General features: G+C 44.0%; 1 protein-coding gene across 1 annotated transcript in view; it reads left to right on the top strand.

Moving 5' to 3' along the window:
* Nucleotides 1-19,413, top strand: part of LOC106612649 (ankyrin repeat domain-containing protein 13B) — a 39,758-nt gene that overhangs the window by 6,087 nt on the left and 14,258 nt on the right. The window contains exons 2-10 of the mRNA XM_014214016.3: nt 5,313-5,448; nt 9,728-9,852; nt 13,399-13,444; nt 13,741-13,884; nt 14,751-14,967; nt 15,379-15,445; nt 15,740-15,821; nt 16,577-16,641; nt 17,087-17,223. Coding sequence (XP_014069491.1) covers nt 5,313-5,448; nt 9,728-9,852; nt 13,399-13,444; nt 13,741-13,884; nt 14,751-14,967; nt 15,379-15,445; nt 15,740-15,821; nt 16,577-16,641; nt 17,087-17,223 — 1,019 coding nt within the window. The remainder of the gene's footprint in view (nt 1-5,312; nt 5,449-9,727; nt 9,853-13,398; nt 13,445-13,740; nt 13,885-14,750; nt 14,968-15,378; nt 15,446-15,739; nt 15,822-16,576; nt 16,642-17,086; nt 17,224-19,413) is intronic.

The raw sequence follows: 19,413 nt of genomic DNA, 5'->3' as shown, positions 1-19,413 counted from the left end.
CTTATCACACCTCTCCGCCTCATAGTCAAGACTTCTTAGAAGGCTCTATGCTTGTATACTTAATTAGCTTTATACAACGGGTGGGTCTAATCCTGAATTGGTTTAAACCACATTCCAGCCAGTCTCTATTCCACAAGTTACCGCCGACTAAATCTATGACGTTAAAATGCCTATTTACTCTGTTTCATCTAACTGCGCAATCCACTGTCTCATCAACCCAGCCAGGCAATTTATAAACTTGATCTCTACTATAAAAAGCATCTGGACATTGTCTCACATTTCTTTTAGACTAACATTTCGTTTTCAACAGTGTAGATTTGTATAAACCTTGCTGTCTGTCTGTCTCAGACATTTACTCAATACTACAGTAAGAGTAGATTGTCCACATGTGTTATCCTGGCAAAAAAAGAGAAGTCAGCAAAATAACATTTCGATTCAGAGTAATAAATACATTTAATAATATATCTGAGCAAACCAAAAACCATTCAATATATACAGTGCATTCGGAAAGTATTCAGACACCTTGACGTTTTCCACATTTTGTTACGTTACAGCATTTTTCTAAAATGGATTAAACTGTTTTTCCCCTCATCAATCTACACATAATGCACATAAAACATCGCCACAACATGAGGCTGCCGCCACAATGTTTCACCGTAGGGAGGGTGCCAGGTTTTCTTGGTTCAGTATTGGTTTCATCAGACCAGAGAATCTTGTTTCTCATGGTCTGAGAGTCTTTAGGCGGCTTTTGGCAAACTTCAAGCGGCCTGTCATGTGCATTTTACTGAGGAGGGGCTTCCGCCTAGCCACTCTACCATAAAGGCATGATTGGTGGAGTGCTGCAGAGGTGGTTGTCCTTCTGGAAGGTTCTCCCATCTCCACAGAAGAACTCTAGAGCTCTGTCAGAGTGACCATCAGGTTCTTGGTCATCTCCCTGACCAAGGCCCTTCTTCCCCGATTGCTCAGTTTGGCCGGGCGGTTTCCATCCATTTAAGAACGATGGAGGCCACTGTGTTCTTGGGGACCTTCAATGCTGCAGGAATTGTTTGGTATCCTTCCCCAGATCTGTGCCTAGATACAATCCTGTCTCGGAGCTCTACGAAAAATGTCCTTTGAACTCATGGCTTGGTTATTGCTCTGAAATTCACTGTCAGCTGTGGGACCTTATATAGACAGGTGTGTGCCTTTCCAAATCATGTCCAATCAATTTAAATTACCACCGGTGGACTCCAATCAAGCTGTAGAAACATCTCAATGTTCAATGGAAACAGGATGCACCTGAACTCAATTTCGAGTCTCATAGCAAAGGGTCTGAGCGTCTGTTTTTTATTTGTAATACATTTGCAAAAATTCTAAAAACCTGTTGTCGCTTTGTCAAAATGGGGTATTGTGTGTAGATTGATGAGGAAAAAAAGTTATGTAATCAATTTTAGAATAAGGCTGTAACGTAACAAAATGTGGAAAAAGGGAAGGGGTCTGAATACTTTCCGAATGCACTGTATATATGAAGAAATATCAATAGAAAACAGGTCAAACTAAATGAAGTGCAGCTAGTTGCAGTCTTTCCAGCTTCAGTTTGAAATGATTGTATGAGCTGTGTTGTTGGCAACTCCTATGAACAACAGAGAGCACGTTTTCTATGCTAGGTGAAATCGTGCATCATTTGCACATTATTATGGATGTATCCAAATAAATGTCACTAGAAAACAGTTAAACAAATGCAAATGCAGCTACTTTGTTGTTATTCCTGCTGCACTGTTTGTCGTGACTGTAAGTTAGCCGTAGTTGGCAAGCTAGCAAGCAAGGGATAAGAATGTTGCCAGCCAGTATCGCAATAAAACATTTAGAACGAACGACTTGTTCTGTCCATAGATACAGAACAAAAATAATTAACAACTGGGTCGTGTTGTCTCTGGCAACCGATAGAACGAACGACCAGCCGGCTTGGGTAGCAACCCTAGATTTGTGTCGGGACTATATCTTGTGGAAGGATGAAATAGTATGAATAAATTCATCAAAATAAAGTTTTTTTTATTCAAATCATTATTTGAATATGTTGGTAACCCGTTGATAATGCCCGTTGGTAACCCCTTGAAGCCGTTGTTTGGACGATATATTGGCACAGTTTTCCGGCCCGAGAAGAAACACCAGCTTCTAGGGTATTATCACTTAAATATTGTAGCGAATGGTGACAGTGCAACACCCCTTGTGGCTTTTGAACCCAGGCCTCCCAGCCTGTAGGCAATCTTGCTAACCAAGGCAATCTCATCCAACACTAGGTTGTAATGAGCTTAGTTAGACAACAGTCGTTACAATATTCCCCCTCAAATTGTCAGAATACTACCGCAATCTTTTGCTGCTCTGCTCTTGCTGTTTATGTACTTTTCACCGTTATCTGCCAGTTTCACTCCCTTTCTTATCCTTTTTTCTATCCATCTATCCATCCATCAATCCATTCTCTCTCTCTCTCTTTCCTCAGTGTCATCCCCAGGGCCACTTGGAGGGCCCTACAAAGCCACTCTGACATCAATCGCTCACTACCCATTATTCAGTACACCCACAGCCTACGCCATCACCACCCTCTCTATCTCACAGTGCAGCTGCCGCCACTCAACCAGTCAGCTCCAACGCATAGCACACCTTCCTCCTCCTTCTCCCTCTCTCCCGCCTCTTCTTCTCTTGGTTGCTATAGCGATACACCTCTATTCTCTCCCTTTATTTCCTCCACACCTCGTCCTTCACCTCTGACAGTGCCTGTGTGGATTCCTCCTCCTGTTTTTCTGCCGTTCCATTCCTCCTCTCCGGCGTCCCCCTACCCCCTCTTTGGGATTAGGAGCCCCGGTTGTTGCTTACGATCAAGCGGTGGCGTCACTAGCACTAACGCTGGTCTTGCTAATTACAGAACAGGGCGTGGCCCCCAGGGAGGCCCCTGGAGAGAGAGGGAGCGCAGCGGGGGAGTTGAGGAGGCTCCACGTGGGAGGAGGGAGGCTGCTCCTGGTGAAAAACAACCCAGCCTCATCCCTCTGATGTACTGTACAACACACTCCACAATAACACACTGCAAAGTATACTCAACACACCAACACCAACCGTTGGGGCTGCACTGACCTGCACTGGGGCACACGTGAACCAAAACGCAAGCCCTCACACAACAGTGTGTGTACTTTGTGATTTGAAACATTTCCAATGCAAATATGAATAGACACAAAGCTCGGATGGAATTGTACCATAAAGCTATTGCGCTTATTCCCTGTTACAACTGCTCCTCCCCTCACAACAGCAAGCTCCATCCATCCATCCATCCATCCATTTCCATGCATTGTCATTTCTTCAATACATTTTCCACATCCACCAGTAAGGCAGATTCAGATTCCCTAGAGCGTCTCCTTGTGTGCATCCCAAATGGCACCCACACCAGGGCCCTCACAGGGCTCCCACAGAGCTCTGGTCAAAAGTAGAGCACTAAAGAGGGAATAATGTGCCATGTGGGACGCACCCCAGTCGCCTTCTATCAGCCTCCCCTCATTAGGATGTCAGCGTGTGGTTGGTTTATTCTTGACCTTGGAACCTGCCAGGTGCTCTAATGAACTTTGTTTAATCACAAGCCAGAGACCAGATTTATAGACATAGAGACTTGCTGATTTAGACCAACTAGACTGCAGAGCAGAGAGCCTACATCAAACACACTGCAGTAGTCTACTAGACTGATATAGCTACTGTATCAAAACTGAGGCAGGAAGAGGCTGAGACAGACAGAGAGAGATGGTGTTACAAAAAAGGTCCAGTTGCCAGGACCACAAATACAAATTCCATCTAGACACTGTTGCCCTAGAGCACACAAAAAACGATACATACCTCGGCCAAAACATCAGTGCCAAAGGTAACTTCCACAAAGCTGTGAACGATCTGAGAGACAAGGCAAGAAGGGCCTTCTATGCCATCAAAAGGAACATAAAATTCGACATACCAATTAGGATCTTTCAAAAAAAATACTTGAATCAGTTATAGAACCCATTGCCCTTTATGGTTGTGAGTTCTGGGGTCCGCTCACCAACCAAGAATTCACAAAATTGGACAAATACCAAATTAAGACTTTGCATGCAGAATTCTGCTAAAATATCCTCAGTGTACAACATGCAACACCAAATAATGCATGCAGAGCAGAATTAGGCCGATACCCGCTAATTATCAAAATCCGGAAAAGAGCCGTTAAATTCTACAACCACCTAAAAGGAAGCAATTCCCAAACCTTCCATAACAAAGCCATCACCTACAGAGAGATGAACCTGGAGAATAGTTCCCTAAGCAAGCTGGTCATGGGGCTCTGTTCACAAACACAAACAGACCCCACAGAGACCCAGGACAGCAACACAATAAGACCCAACCAAATCATGAGAAAACAAAAAGAGAATTACTTGACAGACACATTGGAAAGAATTAACAAAAACATTTTGCCAACTAGAATGCTATTTGGCCCTAAACAGAGAGTACACAGTGGCAGAATACCTGACCCAAACTTAAGGAAAGCTTTGACTATGTACAGTGAACATAGCCTTGTTATTGAGAAAGGCCTCCATAGGCAGGCCTGGCTCTCAAGAGAAGACAGGCTATGTGCACACTGCCCACAAAATGAGGTGCAAACCGAGCTGCACTTCCTAAACTCCTGCCAAATGTATGACCATATTAGAGACAAATATTTACCTCAGATTACACAGATCCACAAAGAATTCTAAAACAAACACAATTTTGATAAACTCCCATATCTATTGGGTGAAATACCACAGTGTGCTAGCACAGCAGCAAGATGTGTGACCTGTTGCCACAAGAAAAGGGCAGCCAGTGAAGAACAAACACCAAGTGTAAATACAATCCATGTTTATGTTTATTTCTTTTCCCTTTGTACTTTAACTATTTGCAGATAATATGACATTTGAAATGTCTATTCTTTTGGAACTTTTGTGAGTGTAATGTTTACTGTTAATTTCACTTTTGTTTTATCTACTTCACTATGGCAATGTTAACATATGTTTCCCATGCCAATATCACCCTTGAATTGAAATTGACAGAGCGAGAGAGATTAACTCTAGAGAATGACAGAGATGTTACATCTAGACACTTACAGTGTAACTCACTATATAAAGCCGACCCATCTAGAACACTGGCACTCCGTTCATGTGAGGATGTGATAGCTCAATTATCACCTGTCTCTTCTCCTTCCATCACTCTCTCCTCCATACCATCTCTCTCCTTGCCAGATGAACCCTGCACACCATACAATACAATGACCCCAATTCTCTCCTCTTCTCCCTCAGGTGGAGGTGGAGACCCTGGACCCCCGGGGTCGGACTCCCCTCCATCTGGCTGTCACTCTGGGTCACCTGGACTGTGCCCGCCTGCTCCTCCAACATGGTGCTGACGTCAGCAAGGAGAACCGCAACGGCTGGACGGGTGAGACAGGGAGGGGTTGTAATAGTACGGTGGCATTTCGCTCCACCCGCAATAACATATGCTAAACACGTGAATGTGACCAATAAAATGTGATTGTTTTAATTCGTGTAGTAATAGTAGTAGTAGTAGTAGTAGTAGTAGTAGTAGTGATAGTAGTAGCAGGCCTATTAGTAGTAGGAGTAGTAATGATGGTAGTAGTAGTAGTAGGCCTATTAGGAGTAGGGGTAGTAGTAGGAGTAGTAGGAGTAACAGTAGGAAGAGTAGGAAAGAGTAGGAAAGAGTAGGAAAGAGTAGGAAAGAGTAGTAGGAGTAGTAGTAGTAGGAGTAATAGTAGGAGGAGTAGTAGGAGTAATAAGAGTAGTAGGAGGAGTAGGAGTTGGAGGAGTAGTAGGATGAGGAGTAGGAGGTGTACGAGTAGTAGTAGGAGTAGCAGGAGTAGTAGTAGTAGTAGGAAGAGTAGTAGGAGTAGCAGGAGTAGTAGTAGTAGGAAGAGTAGTAGTAGGAAGAGTAGTACAGTTAGTAGTAGTAGGAGTAATAGTAGGATGAGTAATAGTAGTAGGAGTAATAGTAGGAGGAGTAGTAGGAGTAGTATTAGGAGGAGGAGGAGTAGTAGGAGGAGTAGTAGAAGTAGCAGGACTAATAGTAGGAGTAGAGGTAATAAGAGTAGTAGGAGGAGTAGTAGGATGAGGAGTAGGAGGTGTAGTAGTAGTAGTAGGAAGAGTAGGAGTGGTAGTAGTAGTAGTAGGAGGAGGAGTAGGAGTGGTAGTAGGAGTAATAGTAGAAAGAGTAGAGTAGTGGTAGTAGTAGGAGGAGGAGGAGTAATAGTAAGGAGGAGTAGTAGGAGGAGTAGTAGTAGTAATAGTATTAGTAGAGGGAGGAGTAGTAATAAGAGTAGTAGGAGTAATCGTAGTAGTAGGGGTAGTAGGAGTAATAGGAGTAGTAGGAGTAATCATAGTAGTAGGTGTAGTAGGAGTAGTAGGAGTAATAGGAGTAGTAGGAGGAGTAGTAGTAGGAGGAGGAGGAGGAGGAGTAGTAGTAGGAGTAATAATAGGAGTAGGAGTAATAAGAGGAGTAGGAGGAGTAGGAGGAGTAGTAGGATGAGGAGTAGGAGGTGTAAGGGTAGTAGGAGGAGTAGGAGTGGTAGTAGGAGTAATAGTATGAGTACCGTAATTTCCGGACTATTGAGCGCACCTGAATATAAGCCGCACCCACTGAATTAAAAAAAATTTTTTTATTTTGAACATAAATAAGCCGCACATGTCTATAAGCCGCAGGTGCCTACCGGTACATTGAAACAAATGAACTTTACACAGGCTTTAACGAAACACGGCTTGTAACAAAAATAGGCTTTAACGAAACACGATTTGTAACAAAAAAATAAAAAATTAGCAGTAAACAGTAGCCTACCAAGAAAGTCATTGGTCACTATCTTCCTCCTCCTGTGCACTGAAACCAATGAAGTCATCTCCTTCGGTGTCGGAGTTGAATAGCCTCAGAATTGCTTTGTCCGATATTGGATCGTTTTCGTTGTCGCTCTCGTCACTGTTTGACCTTAACCCGTTCGGCAATTTCATTGGTCTAATGAAAGCTTCATGCCGCCAAAAAACTGAGCACGTCACTTAGTGTTTTTTTGGAGAAAAAAATTGAAAGCGGGAAAAATCCATATATTAGCCGCGTCATTGTTTAAGCCGCGAGGTTCAAAGCGTGGGAAAAAAGTTGCGGCTTATAGTCCGGAATTTACGGTAGTAGGAGTAATAGTAGAAAGAGTAGTGGTAGTAGGAGGAGGAGGATTAATAGTAAGGAGGAGTAGTAGTAGTAATAGTATTAGTAGAGGGAGGAGTAGTAATAAGAGTAGTAGGAGTAATCGTAGTAGTAGGGGTAGTAGGAGTAATAGGAGTAGTAGGAGTAATCATAGTAGTAGGTGTAGTAGGAGTAATAGGAGTAGTAGGAGGAGTAGTAGTGGGAGTAGGAGTAGTAGTAGTAGGAGTAATAATAGGAGTAGTTGTAGTAATAGTAGTAGTAGTAGGAGTAAAAGTAGCATTATCATTAGTAGGATTAGTACTAGTAGCATTAGCGGTAGAAAACTTTATCTACCCTCAAGGGGAAATTGTTTTGTCAGCAGAATCATCCATAAAACACAACAGGCATGTGTACTGTGAAAGCATAGATAAATTGTCTAGGAGAAGTCTAATAGTGACTCACAAGTAAAGGCTGGAAGGATGTACTGTATGGAATCTCTATAGAAATAGATTGAGGTGATTGGATTCTACGAATAGGAACCATTTGTTTGTGGATTAATGGTGAGCCAAATGGCCGTTGTGGATGGATCTAATCAAGTAATTAGGCCCACTTGCTTTTAAATGCACTTATTGATAATTTAAAATGAAATTGAAATTGATTGGGTAGGTTAGTCAGTTTCCTCAGAGAGTTGATTGAGGACTGTGGCACTGGGAAGGGACTTGTATAGTATTGTAAGGCACGACGCTGGAGACAGGAAGCAAGTACATAGAGAACATTTAATCAACTACGGAAATAAAACAGGACAGGACCAGCGTCTGGACGGGACAAAGTAACGAAATCAATGCTGACACAGGGAATAACGTGAGGAACAGACAGATAAAGGGAAGGCAATCAACTAATAATAGAGTTCATGTGGGTCCAATGAGGCGCTGGTGCGCGTAACGAAGGGGACAGGTGTGCATAAAGATAGGCAGTCTGGCGAGGGAGCAGGCATGACCGCCCCCCCCCCCAGGGGCGCCACCTGGCGTCCCATCGGGGGGCGAGCCTGACGGGCCGGCCGAGGCATGAGCGCTGGGCACGCCGGCTGGGGCGTAGAAGCCCGATGAATTGGCAGAAACGTGGGAGCTTGGCGAACCGACTGAGGCGTGGGAGCCTGAAGATCCGGTTCAGGCGTGAAAGCCCATCGATCCAGCTGCGGCGTGGAAGCCCGATGATCCGGTGGAGACGTAGTGGCCTGACGAGCCGGCTGGGCGTAAAAAACCTGACGATCTGGTTGAGGCCCGACGTAGGATGGGCGCCTTCCGAGCCAACCGTGGCAAGGAAACCTCTCGAGCCAGCTAGGGCGTGGAAGCCCGACGAGCTGGCTAGTCACCCCCGGTTCTATCGGCGCCCTCGAGCGCCAGAGAGAGGGAGAGCGGGAGCAGGCATGACAAGTATACTTAAGCAATAAGACACCTCAGGGGTTCGTGGTATATGGCCAATAATATACTCCGCTTTGCGTTGGGCTTAAGAACAGCCCTTAGCCGTGGTATATTGGCCATATACCACAAACCCCTGAGGTGCCTTATTGCTATTATTAACTGGTTACCAACGTATTAGAGCAGGAAAAACTTTTTTTTTGTCATACCCGTGGTATACGGTCTGATATACCGAGGCTGTCAGTCAATCAGCATTCAGGGTTCAAACCACCCAGTTTATAATATACTATAGTGTAGTGTAGTATTCTGTATAGCATAGCACAATATACACTATTAGGTACAGCCATCTAGTACCGGGTCAGACCCTCCTTTTCCTCAAGGACAGCTTGAATTCTTCAGGGCATGGAAACGTTGCTCAATTGGTATCAGGGGTATCAAACATTCCCCACACCATTACACCACTGTCACCAGCATGTACCGTTGACACCAGGCAGGATGGGCCATGGACTCATGCTGCTTACACCAAATCCTGACTCTGCCGTCAGCGTGACGCAACAGGAACTGGGAATCGTCGGACCAGGCAATGTTTTTCCACTCCTCAATTGGCCAGTGTTGGTGATCGCGTGCCGATTGGAGCTGCTTCTTCTGGTTTTTATCTGATAGGAGTGGAACCTGGTGTGGTCGTCTGCTACAGTAGCCCATCCGTGAGAAGGACCAACGAATTGTGCGTTCCGAAAGGCCGTTTTGCACACCACTGTGCCATTATTTGCCCGTCTGTGGCCCGCCTGTTAGCTTGCCCGATTCTTTCCATTCTCCTTTGACCTCTCATCAACAAGCTATTTTCGCCCACAGGACTACCTCCGACTGGATGTTTTTTGTTTGTCGCACCAGTCTTGGTAAACCCTAGACACTGTCGTGCGTGATAAGCCCACGACTTAGCTCACTAGTTTTTCCCATTCTAATGTTCAATTCAACAGTAACTGAATGCCTCGATGCCTGTCTGCCTGCTTTATATAGCAAGCCACGGCCACGTGACTCACTGTCTGTAGTTAAGAACCATTAACTGGCCCGTGAGTGTGTGTCTATACGTATGGTGAAGATTGTCTTCCTCTCTCCCATAGTGCTCCAGGAGGCAGTCAGCACACGAGACCCAGAGCTGGTGCGCCTAGTTCTGCATTACCGTGACTACCAGCGGGCCACTAAGAGACTGGCGGGAATCCCTGTCCTCCTGGAGAGACTACACCAGGTGAGAGGCACTGACACTGAACACAAGTACAGAGCACAACAACTACAGACATTTAGGAAATACTTGTATATTTTGCATTAGCACTTATCTGATTGAACAACACTGTAAAAAAAATATATTATTAAGTAACTGGTTCCACAGCTTTTTTGTGTTTACTCAACTATTCGGTCAAAGTGATACCCAGAACTTAACTTTTAGATGGCCCAAAAATTCAGTCAACTTAAAATGATGTGTATGCTCAAATTGTCTCATGTTCGTTCAAATACAAATTCTTATTTGGGCATTTTACTTAGAAAAAGGCTGTGGAACTAGTTACACGCACACAGTGCTTTCAACATACATTGTATTGAATGTACACATTTGACACCTTTTGACAATGTGCATGTTCATTTATACAGTAATTAATATTCAACATTTCCTCACTTGGGATTTGACCTCACAACCTCTTGATTCACAGCATTTCTGCTACGCCACTATGTCTGTGTCAATAACTGATTTCACCTGTATTGCTACAGAGCAAAGTACATCTCAGCTCTGTTAAAAGTACACTCCAGATTTTTTTTTTTTTTTTTTTATCATAACGATTAACACCGAGCCCAAACCGGCTGCGTACATAAATGTATTTTGTCCCCCTACACCAAACGCGATCACGACACGCAGGTTAAAATATCAAAACAAACTCTGAACCAATGACATTAATTTGGGGACAGGTCGAAAAGCATTAAACATGTATGGCAATGTAGCTAGTTAGCTTGCACTTGCTAGCTAATTTGTCCTATTTAGCTAGCTTGCTGTTGCTAGCTAATTTGTCCAGGGATATAAACATTGAGTTGTTATTTTACCTGAAATGCACAAGTTCCTCTACTCCGACAATTAATCCACACATAAATCGGCCAACCGAATTGTTTCTAGTCATCTCTCCTCCTTCCAGGCTTTTCATCTTTGAATTTATATGGTGATCGCATGTAAACTTTCATAGTATTACCATGACGACCGGCAAAACAGTTTGTCTTTCAATCACCCACGTGGATATAACCAATGAGGAGATGGCACGTGGGTACCTGTGTACGGCAGTGTGGGTGCAATAATTGAATAACATGTATTTCTAAATTTATTTTGTGACGCTCGCGCACGCGACATGTCCGGTCTGGTCAGCATGTAAGGAGTAACATTAAAACAGAATAATATGCCCCACCAACAGGGGTATGCGCAATGCCGTCAGGGGTACGCCAAATACAATGCTCTTAGTTTTAAAGATGTTCAGAACCGAATATGGTTGAATCATCAGCATACATGTACACACAGGCTTTGTTTAATGCCAGTGGCAGGTTATTGGTAAAAATAGAAGAGTAGAGGGCCTAGAGAGCTGCCCTGCGGAACACCACACCATACATGTTTAAAGAAATCCCTCTTAGTTCTATGAGATATATACAGTTGAAGTCAGAAGTTTACATACACTTAGGTTGCAGTCATTAAAACTAGTTTTTCAACTACTCCACAAATTTCTTGTTAACAAACTATAGTTTTGGCAAGTTGGTTAGGACATCTACTTTGTGCATGACACAAGTAATTTTTCCAATAATTGTTTACAGACAGATTATTTCACTTATAATTCACTGTATCATAATTCCAGTGGGTCATAAATTTACATACACTAAGTTGACTGTGCCTTTAAACAGCTTGGAAAATTCCAGAAAATGATGTCATGGCTTTAGAAGCTTCTGATAGGCTAATTGACATCATTTGAATCAATTGGAGGTGTACCTGTTGATGTATTTCAAGGCCTACCTTCAAACTCATGGGAAAATCAAAAGACCTCAGAAAAATAATTGTAGACCTCCACAAGTCTGGTTCATCCTTGGGAGCAATTTCCAAACGCCTGAAGGTAACACGTTCATCTGTACAAACAATAGTACGCAAGTATAAACACCAAGGGACCACGCAGCTGTCATACCACTCAGGAAGGAGACACATTCTGTCTCCTAGAGATGAACGTACTTTGGTGCGAAAGGTGCAAATCAATCCCAGAACAACAGCAAAGGACCTTGTGAAGATGCTGGAGGAAACAGGTGCAAAAGTATCTATATCCACAGTAAAACTAGTCTTATATCGACATAACCTGAAAGGCCGCTCAGCAAGGAAGAAGCCACTGCTCCAAAACCACCATAAAAAAGCCAGACTACGGTTTGTAACTGCACATGGGGACAAAGATCATATTTTTTGGAGAAATGTCCTCTGGTCTGATGAAACAAAAACATAACTGTTTGGCCATAATGACCATCGTTATGTTTGGAGGAAAAAGGGGGAGGCTTGCAAGCCGAAGAACACTATCCCAACCATGAAGCACGGGGGTGGCAGCATCATGTTGTGGGGGTGCTTTTCTGCAGGAGGGACTGGTGCACTTCACAATATAGATGGCATCACGAGTTAGGAAAATGATGTGGATATATAGAAGCAACGTCTCAAGACATCTTGTCAGGAAGTTAAAGTTGTGGCTTAAGGACAACAAAATTGCTTAAAATGGCTTAAGGACAACAAAGTCAAGGTATTGGAGTGGCCATCACAAAGCCCTGACCTCAATCCTATAGAACATTTGTGGGCAGAACTGAAAAAGCGTGTGCTAGCAAGGAGGCCTACAAACCTGACTCAGTTACACCAGCTCTGCCAGGAGGAATGGGCCAAAATTCACCCAACTTATTATGGGAAGCTTGTGGAAGGCTACCCGAAGCGTTTGACCCAAGTTAAACAATTTAAAGGCAATGCTACCAAATACTAATTGAGTGTATGTGAACTATAAATGTGTATGGTTACAGCTATAAAATGTGTACGGATACAGTTATACAATGTGTATGGATACACCTATAAATGTGTATGGTTACAGCTATAAAATGTGTACTGATACAGTTATAAAATGTGTACGGATACAGTTATAAAATGTGTATGGATACAGCTATAAAATGTGTACGGACACAGTTATAAAATGTGTACGAATACAGCTATAAAATGTGTACGGATACAGTTATAAAATGTGTACGGATACAACTATAAAATGTGTACGGTTACAGCTATAAAATGTGTACGGATGCAGTTTATGATTGATATGCACCCCTTTCTTCATCCCTCTCTCTCCCAAGTCCAGAACGTTGCAATCCCCCCACTAGTTCTATTATTAATCCCACCTCCTCCATATCTGTCTCTGTCTCACCACCAGCCCTGGGATGGGATTGGAACAGCTACAGTCCTTTGTTCCTGGCCACCCTAACCAAATTACTCTCTTTTTTCCTGTGGTGTCTTCCTTTCTCCCTCTCTTGTCCCTGTTCTCTCTCTGTGTGTGTGTGTGTGGGTGTCTCCCCCTTCTCTCTCTCTTTCTCTCTGTCTCTCTCTCTCTCTCTCTGTGTATGTCTCTCTCTCCATCTCTCTCTCTCTCTCTCTCTCTCTCTCTCTCTCTCTCTCTCTCTCTCTCTCTCTCTCTCTCTCTCTCTCTCTCTCTCTGTGTGTCTCTTTCTCTTTCTCTGTCTCTGTCTCTGTCTCTCTCTCTCTCCCAAGGCTCAGGACTTTTACGTGGAGATGAAATGGGAGTTTACAAGCTGGGGTAAGTCATAATAAGTAATGTTATCTGCCTCTCAGATTTGTATCTACATGGATGATGGCTTCCTGCTTGACTGTATATGAGCTTGGTGACAGACTTCCTTTCTCTGTGGGTCTGCATTGTCTCTATAGAAATAGACTCACTAAAATGGGTAAAGACCCCCAAATCACGGCAATAAAAACGTTGCACTCAAAATAGCCGCCAGTCCAACCATCACAGGGCCATTGACTAGAATGGGAGTGACCCCTGTTCTAGGAATTATATTTATATGGCTGTCTATATCTCTCTCTCTTTCCTAGTGCCGCTGGTGTCTCGTATCTGCCCCAGTGACACGTACCGCGTGTGGAAGAGTGGCCAGTGTCTGCGCGTAGACACCACTCTCATGGGCTTTGATCAGATGACCTGGCAGAGGGGCAACCGAAGCTTCATCTTCCGGGGTCAAGGTCAGGGGTCAGGGTCCAGTGTGTGCATGTCCGTGTGTGTGTGCGCGTGTGTGTGCGTGCGTGCGTGGATGCGTGCGTGTGTGTGTGTGTGTAATAGTGTGTGTGTATGTGTGGTCGAATCCTATTTTCTATTGTCACAGGACTTCCTTCCTTCCTTCCCCCTCTCACTGTCATCATTATGTTAGTCACTGTCTGACAGATCTCTCCAACTCAGGACGATATCCTGTTTTGATATTACTTCCTCTCACTGTCTTTTATTGACTCCTCCAGCTTTTTAAATCCTCCTCCTCCTCCTCCTCCTCCTCCGTCTTTCTGTTTCACTCCGTCTCTGTCTATGTGACCTTTCTCTTCACTCTCTCTCGACTCTCCTCCTACGTAAGTCAGTCTGAACCTCCTCTTTCCCACCTCTATCGCTCTCTCTTTAGTTGAACTGTTCCTCCTCCTTTCTGTCTTTGTTTCTCTTACTCTCTGTCTATCTCTCTCTAACCTGTCTTTCTCTCCCTTCCCATCTCTCTCTCTTCTCCATCCTTCTCTTTGTCCATCTCTCAGTCTATCTCTCTCTAAATCCATATTTCTTTCTCTGTCTGTTGCTCTCCCTATCCCGTCCTCCTCCTCTCCCTCTCTCTCTAGCCTTGTCTAAATCCAGTTCTGTCCATTTATCAGTGTCTTTAATCCACCCTATCTCCCTCTCTCTCTCTATCCAACCCATCTTTCTCTCTGTCTTTCTTTCTCTGTAATCCATCCCTCCCCCTCTCGCTCTCTCACTTTCATTCTTACTCTCACATTCCCTCTCTCTCTCTCTCTCTCTCTCTCTCTCTCTCTCTCTCTCTCTCTCTCACTACTCCTCCTCTCTGTCTATCCGTCAGACTCCAGTGCGGTGGTGATGGAGGTGGACCACGACAGACAGCTGGTGTTCTGTGAGACCCTGTGTGTGTCCTCTCTGACGTCTCCCACCTCGCAGCGGGGCACTGCCGGCCTGGGCCTCCTGGGGGCACTACAGCCCAGCGGGGAGCAGGTGGTAGCCCGCCTCTCTGCCCCCGTGGTCACCACCCAGCTAGACACCAAAAATATCACCTTCGAGAGGTGAGAGTTGGAGGGAACGAGAGAGGAGGTGTTAGCATTGAGCAGGAGCAGAGATAGGTATGAAAAGGAGTAGAAGAATGATATAGTGAGAAAGGGATAAGGGAATGAGGAGAGGGGATGAAGAGTTGAAAGGAGAGGCAGGGAGGGGGTCACAAAGGGCAAGACCAGACACATCTCTCATGCATGTCAGATTGTAAGTAAGGGAGGAGAATGAGAGAGAGTGAGAGGTGAGAAGGAGGGAGAGTGTAATCATCATTTATTGCTTGCTGAGTGTCACCTCTGTCGTTTTGGCAGCGTCAGGGGGATGCTCGACATGCCAATAATCCATTTATGAATATGAATTGAAGGGAGGGAGAACCTCACCTCTAAGTCAGGCCTGTTGTTTTGTGTTTGGCTCTGTCTGTCTGGCAGGAATAAGACTGGCATCCTAGGCTGGCGCAGTGAGAAGACAGAGATGGTGAACGGGTATGAGGCTAAGGTACAGACATGTAGTTGTTAATCCTTCTATCCCTGGCTTTCAATTTGGTTTTGCTCGAATGACCTAAAACACTCTAAAGTTCAAGATGTACAGTATATAATGTCATCTGTTCCCTGAGCGCTGGTTCTAGAGTAAAACACTATCAATATACAGATATACATAGACTCAGCAGTGAGCCCACCTCCCTACTACATCACTAACCTAAAGCAGTCACAGAATGTGCATCCCAATTGGCACTAGGAACCAGAGTCTCATAACCATGACATTCTTCTTGTCCTTTGTTTTCTCTGTTAGGTTTACGGCGCCTCCAATGTGGACCTGATCACACGAACCCGAACAGACCATCTCAGTGAGCCACTCAAGGCTAAACCCAAAGGTGTCTCTTTTTCCTGAAGTTCTACATATTAGTTTAAAAATCCCCTTGCATCAATACTGGTAATCTTCCACGTCACTTCCACATCTTGGCTTAGATGCAGTAAAAGGGCCCTATTCAGAGCTGAGATAAGCGTGTGCAACACAAACTTTGGTGTAAGTCATTCATTGACGTCAATGGGAGAATTGTGCAAAGATTTGAGTTGAGCGCGCTGATCTCAAGTCAGGATACAATCCTAAATAAACTGGAGTGTATTCGCGAGGAATCAAACGGAAGAAAATCGCCGAAACGGGGAAGGACTAACCTGAACTTGTCCAATAGGAAATGCTTGTTTTGGTTGCAAAACATTTAGCTATGGTTTGCACTAATAAAGAAGCTCTGATGGTGATAATTGCACAGAAGCCCCAACAAATGGCCCTAAAGCATTTTCCACAGTCATTTCCTTGGCCAGAGAAGACTATTGTCCTTGCTCTTGTCTGATCACCGGCCCATCCCTCTCAAAGCCCTCCCTCCAAGAACTCCCCCAGACCCTTATCCAATCTCCATCCCTCCAAAATTGACAAGAGACAGCAGTCGAGAATTCTTAGGTTAGTGTTGCAGACATAGAAATAGTATTAGTAGAACAGAGATTCCCACTCCTACTACCAGGTCAACGTTCCACTTTTTGTTTTTACCGTTCTACTAACCCTATTTCTATGGTCACAGACTTGTTCTGAGTTCCTCTCATGAATGTTCCATTGATGTGACCTTTTTCTCAGTCGGTAAGACGCCCCTGCAAAACTTCCTAGGGATCGCCGAGCAACACATGGGGCCCAACAATGGGGTTAGTGGTCATAGTCATCATTATCCTCATCATCATTTATCCAAATCATTATCCTCCTCATCATCCTCATCCTCCTCATCACCATCATCAATCCTAATCATCATCCTCATCATTGAATAGGGATTTTACCTTATAGTTAGAGTGGCTGTCAATTTTGACATGAGTAAAGAGTTCCCTGGGCATCTCTTCTCTCTCAAATATTGATCACCATTTGAATTGTCTTCTGCTGGCAAACCCGCTGACAATCTTTATCCCCCTCTCTCAACCTCTCCCTCTCTTTCTTTCTCTCTTTTAACCCTCCCTCCTTTTATCCCTCTCTCTTTCTCTCTCTCGATCTCTTTCACTCTGTCTCAATCTCTTTCACTCTGTCTCTCTTACTCTATATCTCCCTCCCTCTCTCTCTCTCCTCTCTCCCCATCCCCCCTCCCTCCCCTTCTCTCAACAGGCCCTAGTGACTCAGATGTCATGTCCTGCCGTGACCAACCCCACAGCCCTGACAGCCGAGGAGTACTTCAATCCCAACCTGCCCCTGGGCACCCGGGATATTGGCCACCCCTGTCAACTCACCACCAAGACTCAGAGGTGACAGCGACAGCCATCACAGCCCTTATAACACCCTCTATGCCTGAGGCCCTTGGCTATAATAGCCCTATCCAGAACCATACAACATGTCTGAATCCCAAATGGCACCCTATTCCCTTTATAGTGCATTACTTTTAACCAGGGCCCAATGTAATGCATTATATAGAGAATGGGGTGCAATTTTGGATGCAGTCTACAGTATGTCTCTGGCCCTGTCAAGTGTTTTGGCTCTGTCCCATGCATGTACATGTTTTCCTTCTATCCAATCTACAGTATGTAGGCTGTGTGATCTGATAAATTACTATGAAAATTGAGATCACATCAATAGCCGTTTAGAATTCTGCTGGTTATTGGATAGATTGTGACAAGACAACAGTGAGATGGTGTCCCAGCCCGATCACTAGGCTACTAGTACATTATCTCATCAGTTGAACATAAACATTGATTGTTCTGAACAGAATCCAGTGCAACAAATTACAAGATTTGATCAATGTTCTAGGATGAGATAGAATTAGAGTTCCAGTGTCTCACAGTTGTTCAATATGCCTGCATGACAAACAAAGACTCTTTCTGTGGGACACATTCCGGCATTGCACTGTGAGTAGCACGTAACGGAATAAAAATTCAACTCTTCATTTTACGTTTCCAAACATTTTGCTACGGTGAGCCCTACTGAACAAGAGTCAGGTGTATTGTATAATATATACACTACTGTTCAAAAGTTTGGGCTCACTTAGAAATGTCCTTGTTTTTGAAAGAAAAGCTAATTCTTTGTCCATTAAAATATCAAATTGATCAGAAATACAGTGAAGACATTGTTAATGTTGTAAACGACTATTGTAGCTGGAAACGGCTGATTTTAATGGAATATCTACATAGGCATACAGAGGCCCATTATCAGCAACCATCACTCCTGTGTTCCAATGGCACATTGTGTTAGCTAATCCAAGTTTATCATTTTAAAAGGCTAATTGATCAATAGAAAACCCTTTTGCAATTATGTTAGCACAGCTGAAAACTGTTGTTCTGATTAAAGAAGCAATAAAACTGGCCTTCTTTAGACTAGTTGAGTATCTGGAGATTCAGCATTTGTGAGTTTCGATTACAGGCTCAAAATGGCCAGAAACAAAGACCTTTCTTCTGAAACTCGTCAGTCTTGTTCTGAGAAATGAAGGCTATTCCATGTGAGAAATTGCCAAGAAACTGAAGATCTCGTACAACGCTGTGTATTACTCCCTTCACAGAACAGCGCAAACTGGCTCTAACCAGAATAGAAAGATGAGTGGGAGGCCCCGGTGCACAACTGAGCAAGAGGACAAGTACATTAGAGTGTCTAGTTTAAGAAACAGACGCTTCACAAGTCCTCAACTGGCAGCTTCTTTAATTAAATAGTATCCGCAAAACACCAGTCTCAACGTCAACAGTGAAGAGGCGACTCTGGGATGCTGGCTTTCTAGGCAGAGTTGCAAAAAAAGCCATATCTCAGACTAGCCAATAAAAATAAAAGATTAAGATGGGCAAAAGAACGAAGACACTGGACAGAGGAAGGTTGGAAAAAAGTGCTATGGACAGATGAATCAAAGTTTGAGGTGTTCGGATCACAAAGAACAACATTCGTGAGACGCAGAAAAAAATGTAAGATGCTGGAAGAGTGCTTGACGCCATCTGTCAAGCATGGTGGAAACAATGTGATGGTCTGGGAGTGTTTTGGTGGTGGTAAAGTGGGAGATTTGTACAGGGTAAAAGGGATCTTGAAAAAGGAAGGCTATCACTCCATTTTGCAACGCCATACCATACCCTGTGTTCGGTGCTTAATTGGAGCCAATTTCCTCTTACAACAGGACAATGACCCAAAGCACAGATCCAAACTATGCAAGAACTATTTAGGGAAGAAGCAGTCAGCTGGTATTCTTTCTATAATGGAGTGGCCAGCATAGTCACCGGATCTCAAATCTATTGAGCTGTTGTGGGAGCAGCTTGATCGTATGGTACGTAAGAAGTGCCCATCAAGCCAATCCAACTTCTGGGAGGTGAAATCTCTTCAGATTACCTCAACAAATTTACAACTAGAATGCGAAAGGTCTGCAGGGCTGTAATTGCTGCAAATGGAGGATTCTTTGACGAAAGCAAAGTTTGAAGGACACTTCTTATTTCAATTAAAAATCATTATTTATAACCTTGTCAACGTCT

The sequence above is a fragment of the Salmo salar genome, chromosome 09 (genome assembly GCF_965601325.2).
Source record: "Salmo salar chromosome 09, fSalSal1, whole genome shotgun sequence".
NCBI classification, from domain to species: Eukaryota; Metazoa; Chordata; class Actinopteri; order Salmoniformes; family Salmonidae; genus Salmo; species Salmo salar.
The sequence above is the reverse complement of the archived record's forward strand: the minus strand, read 5'-3'. Positions and strand labels throughout refer to the sequence as shown.